Raw genomic sequence first — 14,806 nt, forward strand, 5'->3', positions numbered from 1 at the left:
GCTACCTATGTCTGTAAGAGTGTATATAAGTTGCCCATTATTATAAAATCGGAACTAAATAATAAGACTTTTTAGAGTTTATGAAAAGGTTATCTAATAAATCATCCACACTACTCCGTCGCAGAATACCTTGCATAATATTTTGACACAGATACTAAAAAAGGTAAACGTAATTTTTCGGCACACATATCGGTATACATATATACTTACATCGTCACAAACTTCCGCATTTATAATATTAGTAGGATGGTACGGAAAACTTCGTGTGCGTTTTTTCTTTAGTTGTTTTCTTTCTACAACCTTTATATTTGGAAGGATGGACGTTGAGCTAAAATGATTATGCATGAGGTGCAGCCGGCGGCCAAGGCGCGCGCCGGTACCCGGACAAAGCTTGTTTGTCGAGCAAGCGGCCAAGTCACTGCATTTACAATTCAGATCGTATCTGCAAACAGAGACGAATAAAATCACTTCTGCTGACTTCAATTCCTTTGTCAAACTGATATCAAGGAAATCGAATAAGGAGTTTTTTTTATACTACTGTGATGGGAAGTGGTGATGAAGTCCACAGAGTAAGGACGCCCGCAACATCAGGGGTTATTCCAGGTTATATTCTACGCGTGTACCGAACACTATTATAATTAGGACAAGGTTTATATTTAGTTACCTTTTAAAGTACTTATCTTCAATACGAATTACTTTGCCGTCTTAGTTATGATGGGTTGTGTTAATCACCTTTCATCCAGTATTAAATCACAAATGTATACTACTATTTTATCAAATAACCACAATCCCCTTTGAAAACTGAGTTATACCCTGAAAAGAGAAATATATTTTGACATAGTAGAACAACCTTATTACATTTATAGGGATCTCGGCGAAATAATAAATATGGAAAGGATTATGGATCAACTTTTCAATAAACGAATTATTGGGAAAAGTATAACAAATTTTGTATAGTTCCACGATTCAAATATATTATTGTTCCTGTAAAACTGTTCGAATTCCTTTGTACATAAGGCATCTTAGGAAGAGAATGTCTGTGCTAATGACAGATGTTGGCTGAATGTAAATAGCAAGTCAAATGTTTGTAGTTAAGTACTTACATCTATAGTCAAATACGAAAGTCTCACATCACTAAAACGTTCATACATTACTATTTCATCTATGGTACTTGTTTGTAAGGCTTGCTCAAATATCGTGCAAAGTAGAGGCGAATAGGGCGAATAGTAGTAATTATATGTATTACTCGCTCACGTATCACGAAATCTCGAAAACTACTGAGCTCATGAAGATGAAATTTGGCAGGAAGATAGTTTGTGACTAGGAGGCGTCCGCTAAGAAAGGATATTTCGAAATTCCATCCCTAAGGGGGTGAAATAGGGGTTGCCAGTTTGTATGAAACTTCGTAATTTTTTAAGTGAGACACATGAAATTTTTGATTGAAATTTGTAAACTACTACTTACTAATCTATATAAAATATACTTAGTAAAATATAATAATGCAATAACTAGATTTTGAAAATGACATCTCTAGGGGAATGGTGTAGGGGTGGAACTTTAAGCGAAACTTTATTATTTTTGAAGAAAGGTCTATGAAATGTTCGATACGCGTTACGGAAAGTGGGACACGTAGCGGGAAATGTGATGTTGAGGGAAACGATATGGGACAATTTGCAAGAAACGGGACAGGACAAGTTACGGAACGAGACACGTAGCGGAAATCGTAGCAGGAAACGGGGAATTGAACTAAAGACGACATAAAATACGAATTTTAATCATAGTATAAATAAATTTTAACAGTCTTAGAATACGCGATAAAATAATAACTGTAATTTTACTTAATTTTAAAAAAAGAAAATCACGCGTGCGTAGCCGCGGGCAAAAGCTAGTACAAGTTATATTCTTGAATTTACATGACGCAATTCAGTTGAATTGACTCGTGTTATAAATTGTTAGAGTTACATGCAGCAATTTCTCACTTCTATTCACCATTCGGCCGTACTCGAGGGGACGTAGAACTTCAATTTATTTCTAAAGAAACACAAAGAGCTTAGAGCCGCAGGCTGCATGTTTAAATCTATCACACGACAAAGATATGTTACCGTTTACGTGAAACCTACAGAGTTTCAACATGAATTTATTATTGGGTATAAAATACGAGATATTTACTCGTATTTCTACGTGATTTAAAAAAGTTTTGTTGAGGAGCAAAACATATATGTAACTTATTAACAAAAAGAAATATATAATAAAGCCTAAAATCACTAGACTCTCAATTAAAATATGAAAAATTGTAGGCATGCTCAATGCAATAAAACAACTCAATGGGTTAACTTATATTTTCTTTAAAAGCTTCAACGACTGTATTTTTATTTTATAATATGTACATTATTTTTAAAATTATTCATTTAGGCCGTTCGGAACTTGTTCGTTACATAAAAGACTAGATATACGTTTATAAAAACTAAAAAAAACTATGAACGCGGTAGATCTTTCGAAATATCGGCAATAACGTAAGACACTGCTGTCCAAAACGCAGCACAATTTATAACCTCATTTTTATTTTGCACATTCAGTGTGTCCCCTTCACTGTGATGATACCAAAAATATCGCTCATTCTTATTCAATAACGACGCACCAGGAACACCCTTATTTATAATCATAGTGATGTCCGACCCGGGACCTCCGCTATTTGTCATTTCATCTACCGGAGTAAATAATTTCAATATTTCTGCTATGATGCAGCGAGTGGTTTTGGATCCAGCTACATCGAGACCCCGTGGCTTGAAAGTTCCCTCGTCTGATTCCATTACAAAATTAATATCTGACAATTGAGATAAATGACGTCGTAAATATGCAGCTGCTCCTATTAAGCCAGGTTCTTCAGCAGTCCATAAAATTGCTCGGAGAGTACGTCTTGGCTTTAAATTATATATATTTAAAAATACTGGTGCAAACCAGCTTATTATCATCCCACCACCATCGTCCATTGCACCCTGTCCCACATCCCAGCTATCGATATGACCGGACACTATCACTACTTTATTGGGATTTTCTTTTCCTTTTATGTCAATTATAGTATTTCTCGATTTCTTCATATCAAAAGTGCTTGACATTTTCAAGGTAACAGTAATTTTTTCCCCTCGCTCTTGCATTCTACGCATTAAATCAGCATCTTCTAAGGTTATGGCAGCAGTGGGGATTTTGGTGACGTTATCATCATAAAATTGAGCTCCAGTATGCGTAGAGTATATTGAAAATGGCGTCACACTTCTAACCAATGACGCAACGGCTCCTTTCTTTGCTGCTCGTGATGCTCCTTGTGTTCTATAAATTACAGTCTTTCCATAAGTTACGTAATGAGCATCGAAGAGTACAATTTTTCCTTTTATTTTCGCTTCTTGAGTTTGGTCTAGATCTTGAAAGCTCTTGATAACAATGACGTCTGCTGTTATACCTTCAGGTGGAGTTGCGACACTGGCGCCAAGGCCAATCAGTGCCATATTCTTTTTACGGGGACTTATCATTTGAAGAGATTCATGGCCACGAACATAGTGTGGAACCTGAAAATTATTATTATTTATTATAGTTTAATATATATTGTATTTATATGGAGTTTATGTCAATATTTTGTATATTAAGCATACTAGATACCTATAAAAAATTTAAAAAAGTTTAAACATACTCTAAATTAAAATATGTTTGTACTGTCAATTTCAAATATTATAAAGTGTCACTTACACTTTATAATATTTGAAATTAACAGAAAGAGACCAAACATATTTTAGTAAACTAAAAGTATGTTTTAACTTTTTATGAATAACAAGGTCACGCATATTAATGCGTGGCGTGTGGTTCCGTCCTAAAAAAGGACCACTCCATGTCCTCTCGTGGATGTCATACGAGGCGAATAAGGGACGCACGCACAGCCTAGTTAATTTTTGACTTAATATTACAACGCAATACTCAATAATCAAGTAAAGTAGGAATATAGCAAAGAATTAAGCACTTTCTCCTTTGAAGTCGATTTAAAATAATACTTCGTATGTAAGATGTGACAATGTGAACATAAAGTCTAGAGCTTTACTAGAACGCTTACGTCTACTTCTTCAGTGGTTACATCTGTCAGGCCGTGTGAGATGGTGAGGTTGATCATGTAGTCTATAGACTTCTCCAAGTTCTCAGATCCTGACACCCGCGCTCCAAACTTGTCAATAAAATCCGTGTACCTGAAAAAAGTTAGGAATAAAAAATATTATTTTATCACTTAAATTTTGTTCTAGTCACACCGGTTACAAATGCTAACACCAAGTTGATAATAATTAAGACTTCCTGTTATCCTAACTAATTAAATGTGAAAGTACATTACTTTGTTACCTCTTCACGCTTTATTTACTTCACCAAACTATTTGAAATTTAGTAAACATATAGTTTGAAGTACGGAGAAGGACATATATACCTTTCATCCAGAAAAAATAAATTGTACTCCTTGGAAAATCTTGAGAGCGAAGCCGCGGGTAAAAGCTAGTTGAAATATAAGTCATATTCAAGTGGTTCACAATTTTAATAGTTACTTTTATACTATAAAATTAAAATTAACTGAATTATTAAGCGAACGAACAAAATAATAAGAAAAAACACTTACTCTTTGTACATTTCTTGTCCTAAACCTTTAGATATAATCTCATTCATAATAAATTCAGTCACATTTTTATACGATGCTATTTCTTCAATTAATTTATTATCCAAATTGCAAGTATCACTTACATTATGATTGCTAATTACTTTGGCATTTAATACATCAAAACAAATAGTAAAAATTAAAATAAATAGAAAAATTGAATGCATATTAAAGTCAATACTATTCGAGTACCGAAGTAAAACTACATTAGATAAGTAGCACTTGTTATCTATGTTTGTTGAACTCTGCTTAATTGAGGAGATAGTTAATATACTCAGAGATAAATCAAGTTTAAGTTAGTCGATATACGTTAGATCTGACTCGATTATGAAATTTAGGGAGGCACCATTTTCAAATGATAATAAGCCATTTCGGGAGTATACTAACCGATACAGTTTCATAGGTAAAAATTAAGAGCATTATTTTGTTAACTAGTTAAGTCAAATAGTACCTTTTGTCACTCCATCCTTCTGTTGGTATAAAAAAATACATTAATTAATTGCTCCTTTAAAGAACAAACAAACACACTTCACATTTATACTATTACTATTACTTATATGGATTATAAATATGCATAGATAGGAAGTATGTATTCAGAGGAAGAATAAGAACAAAATAAAAACATATCTTAATAATACCTCGGATCTACGAAGATTCAGAAAAACCGTATAATAAGTACATTTTGAGATGAAAGGGCGACACATCAAATCAATCGGCAGGATGGCATGTGGCGATCCTAAATAAATACTGGGGAGAGATCTGAGCACGCAATGGCATAATTTCAGTCCAAATATCAGAAAAAAGCCACGGAAATTCTGGTCACGTACTGTGAAATTTTCGACACAACGTTCACACTACGTGCGTGACCAAATTGCAGATATGAATTGTAAAATTGAATATCAATTTTTTTGTCGAACGCCCTTTATTATGAGTTCGAAATTGTTAATTAAAGTACGTACTAGGGCCGAGTTCACCGACTTTTTAATCGACTGTTTAACACTTAAACATTCGGTTCAAACTGCACCACGAAGTAACTAGATCATTGAAATTAAGGAAACTATAATGTTCTTTTTCTTCGCTTTTTAAACTTGAATAGAAAAATATTCAGTAAGAAATTGTTCATTATGTAAGGCAGTTCTGCTAATATTGTAGGACTTTAATATTAAGCACCTCCGTTTTCTCAAATGAGAGAAGTTGCAATTAGGCTATTTAAATTTCATTGGAGAGATTTCAGGGAACATTTGATTGTAAACTTACTACTGTTACTTCATTTTCAAAGGGTACCTTTGCAAGATGAAACTTTTATAAAAGTCAAAAATTGGAATATTTACAGTCGCAAGAGAATACAGGAATACGCTTGGCACGTAATACTTCTACATTTATGTTGGACCTGGACATCAAACTTATGTAAATCATATTATAAACCTTACGTATCTAATATTTAAAATGACAATATATTCATGAAGTTAAAAGATCTATATTTATCAAAAATTATCTGGATATTATGTATTACAATAATGGTACATACCAATATTGTTTGTGAAAAAAAAATATATTTTCGAGAAAGAAAAAATAATTATTCGTGTCTTCTATATCACTTTGTCTTGTTGTTTGAGGTATTAGAATTTTTTTTATTGTAAGATAGAGACATATTAGGGCATGTTTGTGGGTTTAGCAACAATATTTTTATAATTTTCTTATCGCTTACCGCGTCGCCATACTGATTAATTTCAGACATTGGCGTAACTAAAACGTTAAATTAGTATATCTAATTGCTCACTATTTAAAATTTCACCTTTGATTATATTTTCACATTAGAGGTTTAGACGCATTATTGTATTAAAAATGCGTATGCATTGCTTGTTGTTGTTCATTGTTTACGAAGTGCAATGTTTGTCGAAAAATAAAAGTAATTCTAAATATGATGAAATTTTACTCCACAATAAAGCGGTAATAAAACCAACTTATGACCCTAACAGTGAAGATGATTATTAGTGAGTATTGTAATTAATGTTTTGCTATTTACATAGTAATAAAACCAATTTTATTTTTAATTGGGTTGGAGATAAATTATAATAAATGCAAATAGAAATGAAAATATAGTTCGGTTCAACAAATTTTACCTTAGATATTAAAACCTTAGATATGAATTAAATCTCAAAATAATTTTATTTTGTATACTTTAAGCTAATGTTTTGTCTCGTTCTGTCAATACCAAAATTTTAAAAGTGCGATATTGACAAAATACAAGTAAAGTATACTTGTTATTCATAAAAAAGATAAACCATACTTTATCTTTTTATGAATAACGGTTAATTTATACAATTGTTTTTAGTGACGAAACTGAGGCGCACTCTCAAAATACTGATGCTTGTAGCGTACTGCTACCAGCAAAATTAGTAAAAGAAATTGGGGCCTATCAAGATATTGCGAACGAAATATTGCAATACGTCATCCAAGGCGATTTTAAAGGTCAAACTTATAATGAGTGAGTATTACCTTGTTGATTGTTAGATAATGCTTTATCCATTGTGCGTTTACTACTTGTAATTTATACATAAATATATTAGCTTATTGATTATATATATTATAAAATATTTATTATATTATTTTTAGTTAGTTAAAAATATTAGTTTACCATCACAGTGGATCACTAATATTTTTTGTTTCCAAACTAAAAATGTACAGTTACAGTCATTTTATTTGAAATTTACAGAATAAACGAATAAATACTTATATATTCATTATTATATGGATATTTATGATTATGTATTTCATGTACTTCTCACTTTATTTGTATACTTCTACGTATATACAAGGTGGTGAAGTTTTCTATTTATTAGATTCACTTTTTATACCACAATGCTATCTCTGATTGTTTACGGTTGACAGATATATATATATATATTTGTTTAGGAATTATTTGCAATAAAGTTTTCCATAAATACAGTACCGTATTATGTTTGTTTGTAATAACTTTATCCTACGAAAATAAGTAGATAAATTAAAATTAACACAATAAAGATACACGTACATATACGTATGTTTTATGAAAACTTGGATTTCTCAATAAACAAGCGTCAATAATTAATGTTATTTTGTATCCTGCACTAAACCTTAAAAAATATACTCTAGTAACTTAACGTCTAGTAACGCAACTTAACTTAACAATAACGCATTACTTTATACTAATGTTTGTTATAGATTGACCAAGTTTGTGGATAAATTCGGGGCGCGGCCAGCGGGAACTGAAATTCTCGAAGAATCAATCGACTACATCATTCAGTTAACTCGACAAAACGGTATTAATACCATCGTCACCGAAGAAGTGGAGGTAAATATATCTTCTCAAAAATATATTAGACTGGCCTCAAATTTCTAAATTCTTACATAGCTTCATACACAATTAGACAGCCGTAAGTTAACATGTAACTTGGTAAAAGCTCAGTGTAAAGCCTATTAGTTTTGTTATATATATGTACACATATTAATAGCGATATCATTAGATGTATGATTTTTTAGATAACACAATGGCAAAGAGGAGCAGAAAAGATTACAATGAAAGAACCGAGACCGAAGAATATTGCAGTCCTAGGTTTAGGAGGTAGTGTTAGTACTCCAAATTCAGGAATAACTGCTGAAGTCATTGTCGTTAAAAGTTTTAAAGAATTAGACAGCCTACAAGACTATAAGGTAAAAGGAAAAATTGTACTTTTTAATGCGATATATAAAACGTATTTTGAAACTGTAGAATACAGAGAAGAAGGAGCAACTAGAGCTGCTAAAAAAGGAGCTGTAGCTTCATTAGTTCGTTCAATTACACCAGTCTCTATCTATACTCCACATACTGGTATGCAAACTTACGGGGAAAATGTTACAAAAATACCAACAGCTGCAATAACGATTGAAGATGCCGAATTGATAAACAGATTGTATGAACGCGGTGAAAAAGTGGTATTGAATATAAAATTGCATTCAAATGAACATAACAAAATATCAAGAAATACCATAGTTGATCACAAAGGAGTAAAAAACCCCGAAAAATTTGTAATCGTTTCTGGTCATATTGATAGTTGGGATGTTGGTCAGGGTGCCATGGACGACGGCGGTGGCTTATTTATAAGTTGGGCTGTTCCTGTGATTCTGAAACGATTAAATCTTCGTCCAAGAAGAACCATCAGATCTATATTTTGGACCGCGGAAGAGATAGGTCTAATAGGTGCTCAAGCTTACGAAAAGAAACATAGAAATGAAAGTAAAAACATCAATTTCATAATGGAATCAGATGAGGGCACATTTGCTCCGCTTGGCTTGGAAGTAGCGGGAAATCAGGAGGCTCGCTGTATCATCGCGGAAGTCCTGAAACTGTTTAAATCAATCAACGCATCAACGTTGAAGGAAGCTAAAAGCCCAGGATCTGACATAACAGTAATCATAGACACGGGAGTACCAGGTGCTGGTTTGTTGAATGCAAATGATAAGTATTTCTGGTTCCATCATACTGAAGCTGACACTATACTCGTCGAAGACGAGCATGAGCTGGACTTAGGAGCTGCGTTCTGGACTGCCGTAGCATATATAATAGCTGATATTTCTGTTGATATACCCCGATAATAAGTTGTTATAATTTGAGTCAGTGTTTAGAATAAGTACATACATTGTCTACATACAATGTAGGTATATGATGTTTCATTTATTGCTTAAATAGTATTACGGTATTTATTAATCTTATTTTAATACAAATGAGCATAATAAATTATATTAACCTGGCATATTTTGAATATAATATAATAAAAGCATGTGATTATGCAAATATCTTTTCAGACCTCCTTAGCGTAAGCTAAGGACTTATACCACCAAGGACCCATACTCATAATCAGACCTTACAGTTTTGAAATGCTTGCAAAAATGTTACTTGATAAAGAGCCGTGATAACTTACCTGCACCCTGCACGGTACAGAAGTATGAGCAATAATACCTCCGATATAATTTATGTTTCACGTATTTTTAATATTTGACGCCCAAATGCAATTTTAATGCTAAAGTTACGTAGTTAAAATCTATCTAAAAATTTTATTTTATATGGGATCAATAAGTATATATATATATAGTTAAGTCCAATTGTCCAAGTCTATAAATTATTTCGACCGCATAGCCACACAATGGCTCGTTCTAAGCGTTGATTTGAGTTGATGGCTACTAGTAAATATACAGTGAATATTGTACAATAGTGGACATCCGCTGTAGTAACCATTATTCGACATCGAGGTGAATATGCCCTACGTCGCTTGACCTTATGCTCGAGCATGCGAGTTGTATCATTATTACTAAATATATATAAAGACCAATGACAAGGCAATTGCTGTGGCTACGTACTGGTCTGAATTAATATAATTAGTTCCCTATTTCGACTCGAAGAGAAGAAGTACAAGTATTAGCTATTTACAGTATATCTAAATGAAATCTATTTCTTATAGGTTGACATGCATTATGTAATTACAAGTCTTTTTAAGAACTGACGTATGTAAGAGTAGAAGTGTATAAATTTTTAACGAAACACAGGAATAGTTTACGAGATCGAATAAGGCCGAAATATTTCCTCCTGTATGTCATTTATAATTTGTAATACAGACGTGTACGTGGCCAGGGACAAATAAACATCATTATTCCAGTAATCGCTTACTGGACAATGGGCGACTTCACCTTTCATTGGCTTATCGACACATACCGAGACTAGACGCATCACATGCCCTCGGATAACTACAAACATGCGGGGCATACTGTACTTGTTGTACCTTGTTTATCAAGTGCAAAGTATACCCAGGAAAAAAAGTTACTCAGAAACAAACTGTAAGGATTACACCAGTGATTTATATAATGAAATTGCATCGTACAAAAATGTGGTACAATACATTCTGGATTATACTACTGGTCCTTTTAAAGGCAAAACATACAGTGAGTGAGTATATATTTTGTTTTTGATATTTAATAATAAACATTGATAAAGGACTGTCTTACTTTAACTGATAAAATAACGCTTGATCACTCGAGTAAAAGTGGGTTGGCAGTAAGAAATATTATGTAATGTTACACTCGTAATATATCAATATAAAGTAAAAAGCAAAAAAAAATAATTTGGTGATAGTTTAATTTATTAGTTTTCATAAGTGTCAAGTGACCTTCATTTTGTTCGTCCTTTCGATATAAGTCTATTATTCGACACAGTTACTACGTCACCTAATAAAATATCTAATTCAAAAACTAGTAGATAGACGCGAAATGTAAATTCATTTTCATTACGAGTTCATAATGTAGACTGATCAGAATGATAAGCAATATTTTTCCAACTATTGACTTTTGCAATACTAAGATATAAAAGATAGACATTCGAAATTATTTCTGTAATCTCGCATCTATCAGATAGATATCGTTTTCGTGCAAATGAATATGGACATCTTCGACAGCTGGCAATCTCTTGAACCACTCTCGAGATAAGATATACTTGGTATACAAAAAGAAGTGGCCTCTCAATTTGTCACAGAGTAGCGGCAAGTGAAAATGAATGTCTTGTACGCACTTTTGAATTTCTATATTTTTATTAGTTACGGAAAAGCGGCCTTCTTGCCAAGGGATACTGATTCATGTAGCAATGAGTTGCCAGAAGAATTAGTACAAGAAATTGCCGGTTACCAAGATGTAGTTAACGAAATATTGCAATACGTTATCGAAGGGAATTTCAAGGGTCAAACCTACGATGAGTGAGTAAAAATCAATTGTGTTGTTTGAAGCGGTTGGGATCATTCTCGTACTTCATGAGATTGATATAAATATGACTCATGTGAAGTCGTTTTCATAGGCCACCATAATTCCTTCCGGTGAAAGAAAACATCTTAAGGAGACCTGCACACTACTGTTACGTTTACTAGTGTGTAGCCGCATGTGTTTACTGTCACAGGACAGCCATATTCGTAAAGATGGACTTCTATAAAATCTGACATAAGATTTCTCCATGTTTTCAGAGACTGCTTTTACAAAAATGTGATGAAAAATTTTGCAATACAGTTCCGCGTCATCCGAATTTTATTACCGCGGAATATTCGCGTTCTACGTTCTTACCTGTAATGGGGCACATATATCTAAATAATAATAAACATAATACCTAAACATTAAATAACATCTTGATAAATACGGAATTATTCTACAATGGGAGTTTCAATTCCTAATGTGAGATTTTCGTGTTTAGAACAAATATTTCAATGTGTTGGTAGAAGTTGATAGGTGAAGCCGACGTTAAAATAAATGTCATAATTACACCATGCCGTGCAAAAAAAGCTTTGTAGTGAAAACTAGAGATTATCTTTCAGGAAATGGAGTGGTAGTAATGAGTGTTTGTTTTCCAGGTTAGCCAAGTTCGTGGATAAGTTTGGGCCCCGGCCGTCCGGATCTGATACCCTTGAACAATCCATCGACTACATGATACAGTTGACTCGCGATGAAGACATCAATAACATTGTTACTGAAGAACTGGAGGTAAATATTGAAGTTAATTATTTCTTATTGAGTATGTCATTACTACACTGGTCTGACACTATTAAAATAGTCTGATAGCACATATGCCATCAGACTAATTGACTTTTGTGAATACTTACTGCCATTAGTGGCAGTAGACACATACACTCTAGTGAATTTAATATTTTCCTTAATAGAAAGCAGACGATAGTTTATAGCATATTAATCAGATATTTTGAGCTGAAAACATGTTAATCATAGGACACTTGATGGCCCTTCTTCTTTTGTTAATCTTCATAGTCATATTTCCTCATAGCTGAGGGTTATGATTATTATGTGGAATGAAACACACATAACAACTTTCTTGGCAGTATTAATGGAGTGGCCTTCTTTATATCACACACAAGTGAATAATCAACGAGTGTGCAAGTTTCCTCATGATGTTTCCCTTCACTGGAAGCAAGTGGTGGTCTATGAAAATTACTATACATAAGCCAGACCGGTATGCAAACTCATGTGGCATGAATAGGATTCAAATCTGGGACCGTTCGATCCACTGGCGGAATCTTAACCATCACACCACTAACACTTCAAAATAAGTAAATAAAACATTTAATAAAAAGAAATTAAATATCTCCTCAGTTATCTAATATAGTAATTCCTTTGTTGAATAGTTGGTACATGTTAGTATTTAGAATTTACAATATTATTTTCAATCTTTGGATTCTTGACAATCTATAATATTAATCCTTGAAATAAATATTTTTCAAACTTTGTGGGAACTATGTGCAAACCTATAACAGCTACTTTTGCTACTGAGTATGATTCTACTTGAATATATGGTCTGTGTGTTGAATTTATTTTAGGTGCCACATTGGGTAAGAGGAGAAGAGAAAATAACAATGTATGAACCAAGAAACAAGGACATAGCAGTTCTTGGTCTAGGAAGAAGTGTTACCACTCCACCTGAAGGGATAACTGCTGAAGTGGTTGTCGTCAAAAACTTCGAGGAACTAACTAACCTAGGAAGAGATAATATAAATGGAAAAATTGTACTATTCAATCCAATTTTTACAACTTATGGAGAAACTGTGGTACACAGAACTCAAGGAGCAGTTAAAGCAGCCCAAATGGGAGCTGTTGCTTCATTAGTCCGCTCGATTGCGCCATTTTCTATTAACAGTCCTCATACTGGTTCACAAAATTATGTGCCGGATATAAATAAAATACCAACTGCGGCTATAACGATCGAAGACGCGGATCTAATTAGTAGATTATACAAACGAGGTGAAAAAGTTGTGTTGAACATACAAATGCAATCAACTTATGATACCAAAACATCACGAAACACTTTAATTGATTATAAAGGAACACAGGACCCTGATAAGCTTGTGATTGTTTCTGGTCACATTGACAGCTGGGATGTCGGCCAAGGGGCTATGGACGATGGTGGAGGCCTATTTGTTAGTTGGGCCGTGCCTGTCATACTTCATCGCTTGAATCTTCGACCGAAAAGAACTATCCGTTCTATATTTTGGACCGCCGAAGAATTAGGTCTAATAGGTGCCTACGCTTATGAAGAAAAACATAGAAATGAGAGCGACAAAATTAATTTCATAATGGAGTCTGATGAAGGTACCTTCGCTCCGCTCGGCTTGGAGGTAGCAGGAAATCAGGCTGCTCGTTGTATCGTCGCAGAAATCCTTAAACTATTTGAATCAATCAATGCATCGACTTTGATAGAATCTGAGAGTCCCGGATCAGATATAGCAGTTCTTGTTAATACTGGAATTCCGGGGGCAAGTCTATATAATGCCAATGAGAGATACTTCTGGTTTCATCATACTGACGGAGACACAATGACTGTTGAAGACGAACATGAATTAGATTTGGGAGCTGCATTTTGGACAGCGGTAGCATATGTAATTGCTGATCTTTCTGTAGATATACCTCGGTAATAATAGAAATAAAAAGTACACAATGAAAAGTTTCGTTACCAAAATACTAGTGTTAATTTGATCCTATCCTCATTATAAAGTTTGTTAATTTAAAGCAATCATGATTAAATGAAAACCTTATTATATGCTTATTAATATTTTAATACGCTTATTTCCCGCGAGGATAGGCTGTACTACCAAACCATACGTACCTACCATACTAAGATCAGTACAAAGTTTCTTACTAATAACTCCCTTTTTACATGCTTATTCACCCTCAACCCTCTTTATCGTAAAGCTGTCTTTATCAATAGTAAATGGGTTGAGAAATATTTATAAAGATATTCAAGGCGAAAGCTAAAAGAGTTTTGCCAGCAATCCCGACGGTGATAAAATCTTAATAACGTCGTATCTATGTGGCCCGAGAAAAAGTAAATGATCTGGGGCAAAAATTGTTTTCTTTGCTGTAAACTACGCAATACACGTTTCTTTGCTCTTCTTGTGAAATTATGTGAAGTGTTTTTTTCACAATAATCATAATTGACATTTAAGTAATATAAATAATAAATTAATTTCAGTTTAAGCCTTTTCTCTTGTGTGAAATCAATTTAGAGATATAAATCACAAATTGACTTTCCCGCAGTAATATAATAAGCTAGTAGTCTATATTGCTTGCCTT

At 33.4% G+C, this 14,806-nt stretch overlaps 3 protein-coding genes across 4 annotated transcripts; 2 read left to right on the forward strand and 1 right to left on the reverse strand.

The window, feature by feature from the left end:
- Nucleotides 1–2,324: 2,324 nt before the first annotated feature.
- LOC128669491 (carboxypeptidase Q-like) lies at nt 2,325–4,903 on the reverse strand. Its single transcript, XM_053744363.2, has 3 exons — nt 4,646–4,903; nt 4,100–4,229; nt 2,325–3,563 (listed from the first exon to the last, which is right to left on the reverse strand). The coding sequence occupies exons 1-3, from the start codon at nt 4,846–4,848 to the stop codon at nt 2,475–2,477; spliced, it is 1,422 nt and encodes a 473-aa protein (XP_053600338.1). The 5' UTR covers nt 4,849–4,903; the 3' UTR covers nt 2,325–2,474.
- A 1,579-nt stretch (nt 4,904–6,482) lies between these two features.
- On the forward strand, nt 6,483–9,494 carry LOC128669393 (carboxypeptidase Q-like). Its single transcript, XM_053744201.1, has 4 exons — nt 6,483–6,675; nt 7,017–7,169; nt 7,886–8,015; nt 8,204–9,494. The coding sequence occupies exons 1-4, from the start codon at nt 6,527–6,529 to the stop codon at nt 9,293–9,295; spliced, it is 1,524 nt and encodes a 507-aa protein (XP_053600176.1). The 5' UTR covers nt 6,483–6,526; the 3' UTR covers nt 9,296–9,494.
- Nucleotides 9,495–10,383: 889 nt separating this feature from the next.
- LOC128669394 (carboxypeptidase Q-like) lies at nt 10,384–14,279 on the forward strand. Of its 2 annotated transcripts, none has more exons than XM_053744203.2 (3): nt 10,384–10,640; nt 12,082–12,211; nt 13,057–14,279. In XM_053744203.2, exons 1-3 carry the CDS (start codon nt 10,450–10,452, stop codon nt 14,146–14,148), a joined length of 1,413 nt encoding a protein of 470 aa, XP_053600178.1. In that variant the 5' UTR covers nt 10,384–10,449; the 3' UTR covers nt 14,149–14,279. The 2 variants fall into 2 exon arrangements, with proteins under 2 accessions (XP_053600178.1, XP_053600177.1); XM_053744202.2 differs by lacking the exon at nt 10,384–10,640 and adding an exon at nt 11,199–11,439.
- Nucleotides 14,280–14,806: the final 527 nt, after the last annotated feature.

The sequence above is a fragment of the Plodia interpunctella genome, chromosome 4 (assembly GCF_027563975.2).
Source record: "Plodia interpunctella isolate USDA-ARS_2022_Savannah chromosome 4, ilPloInte3.2, whole genome shotgun sequence".
Classification (NCBI taxonomy): Eukaryota; Metazoa; Arthropoda; class Insecta; order Lepidoptera; family Pyralidae; genus Plodia; species Plodia interpunctella.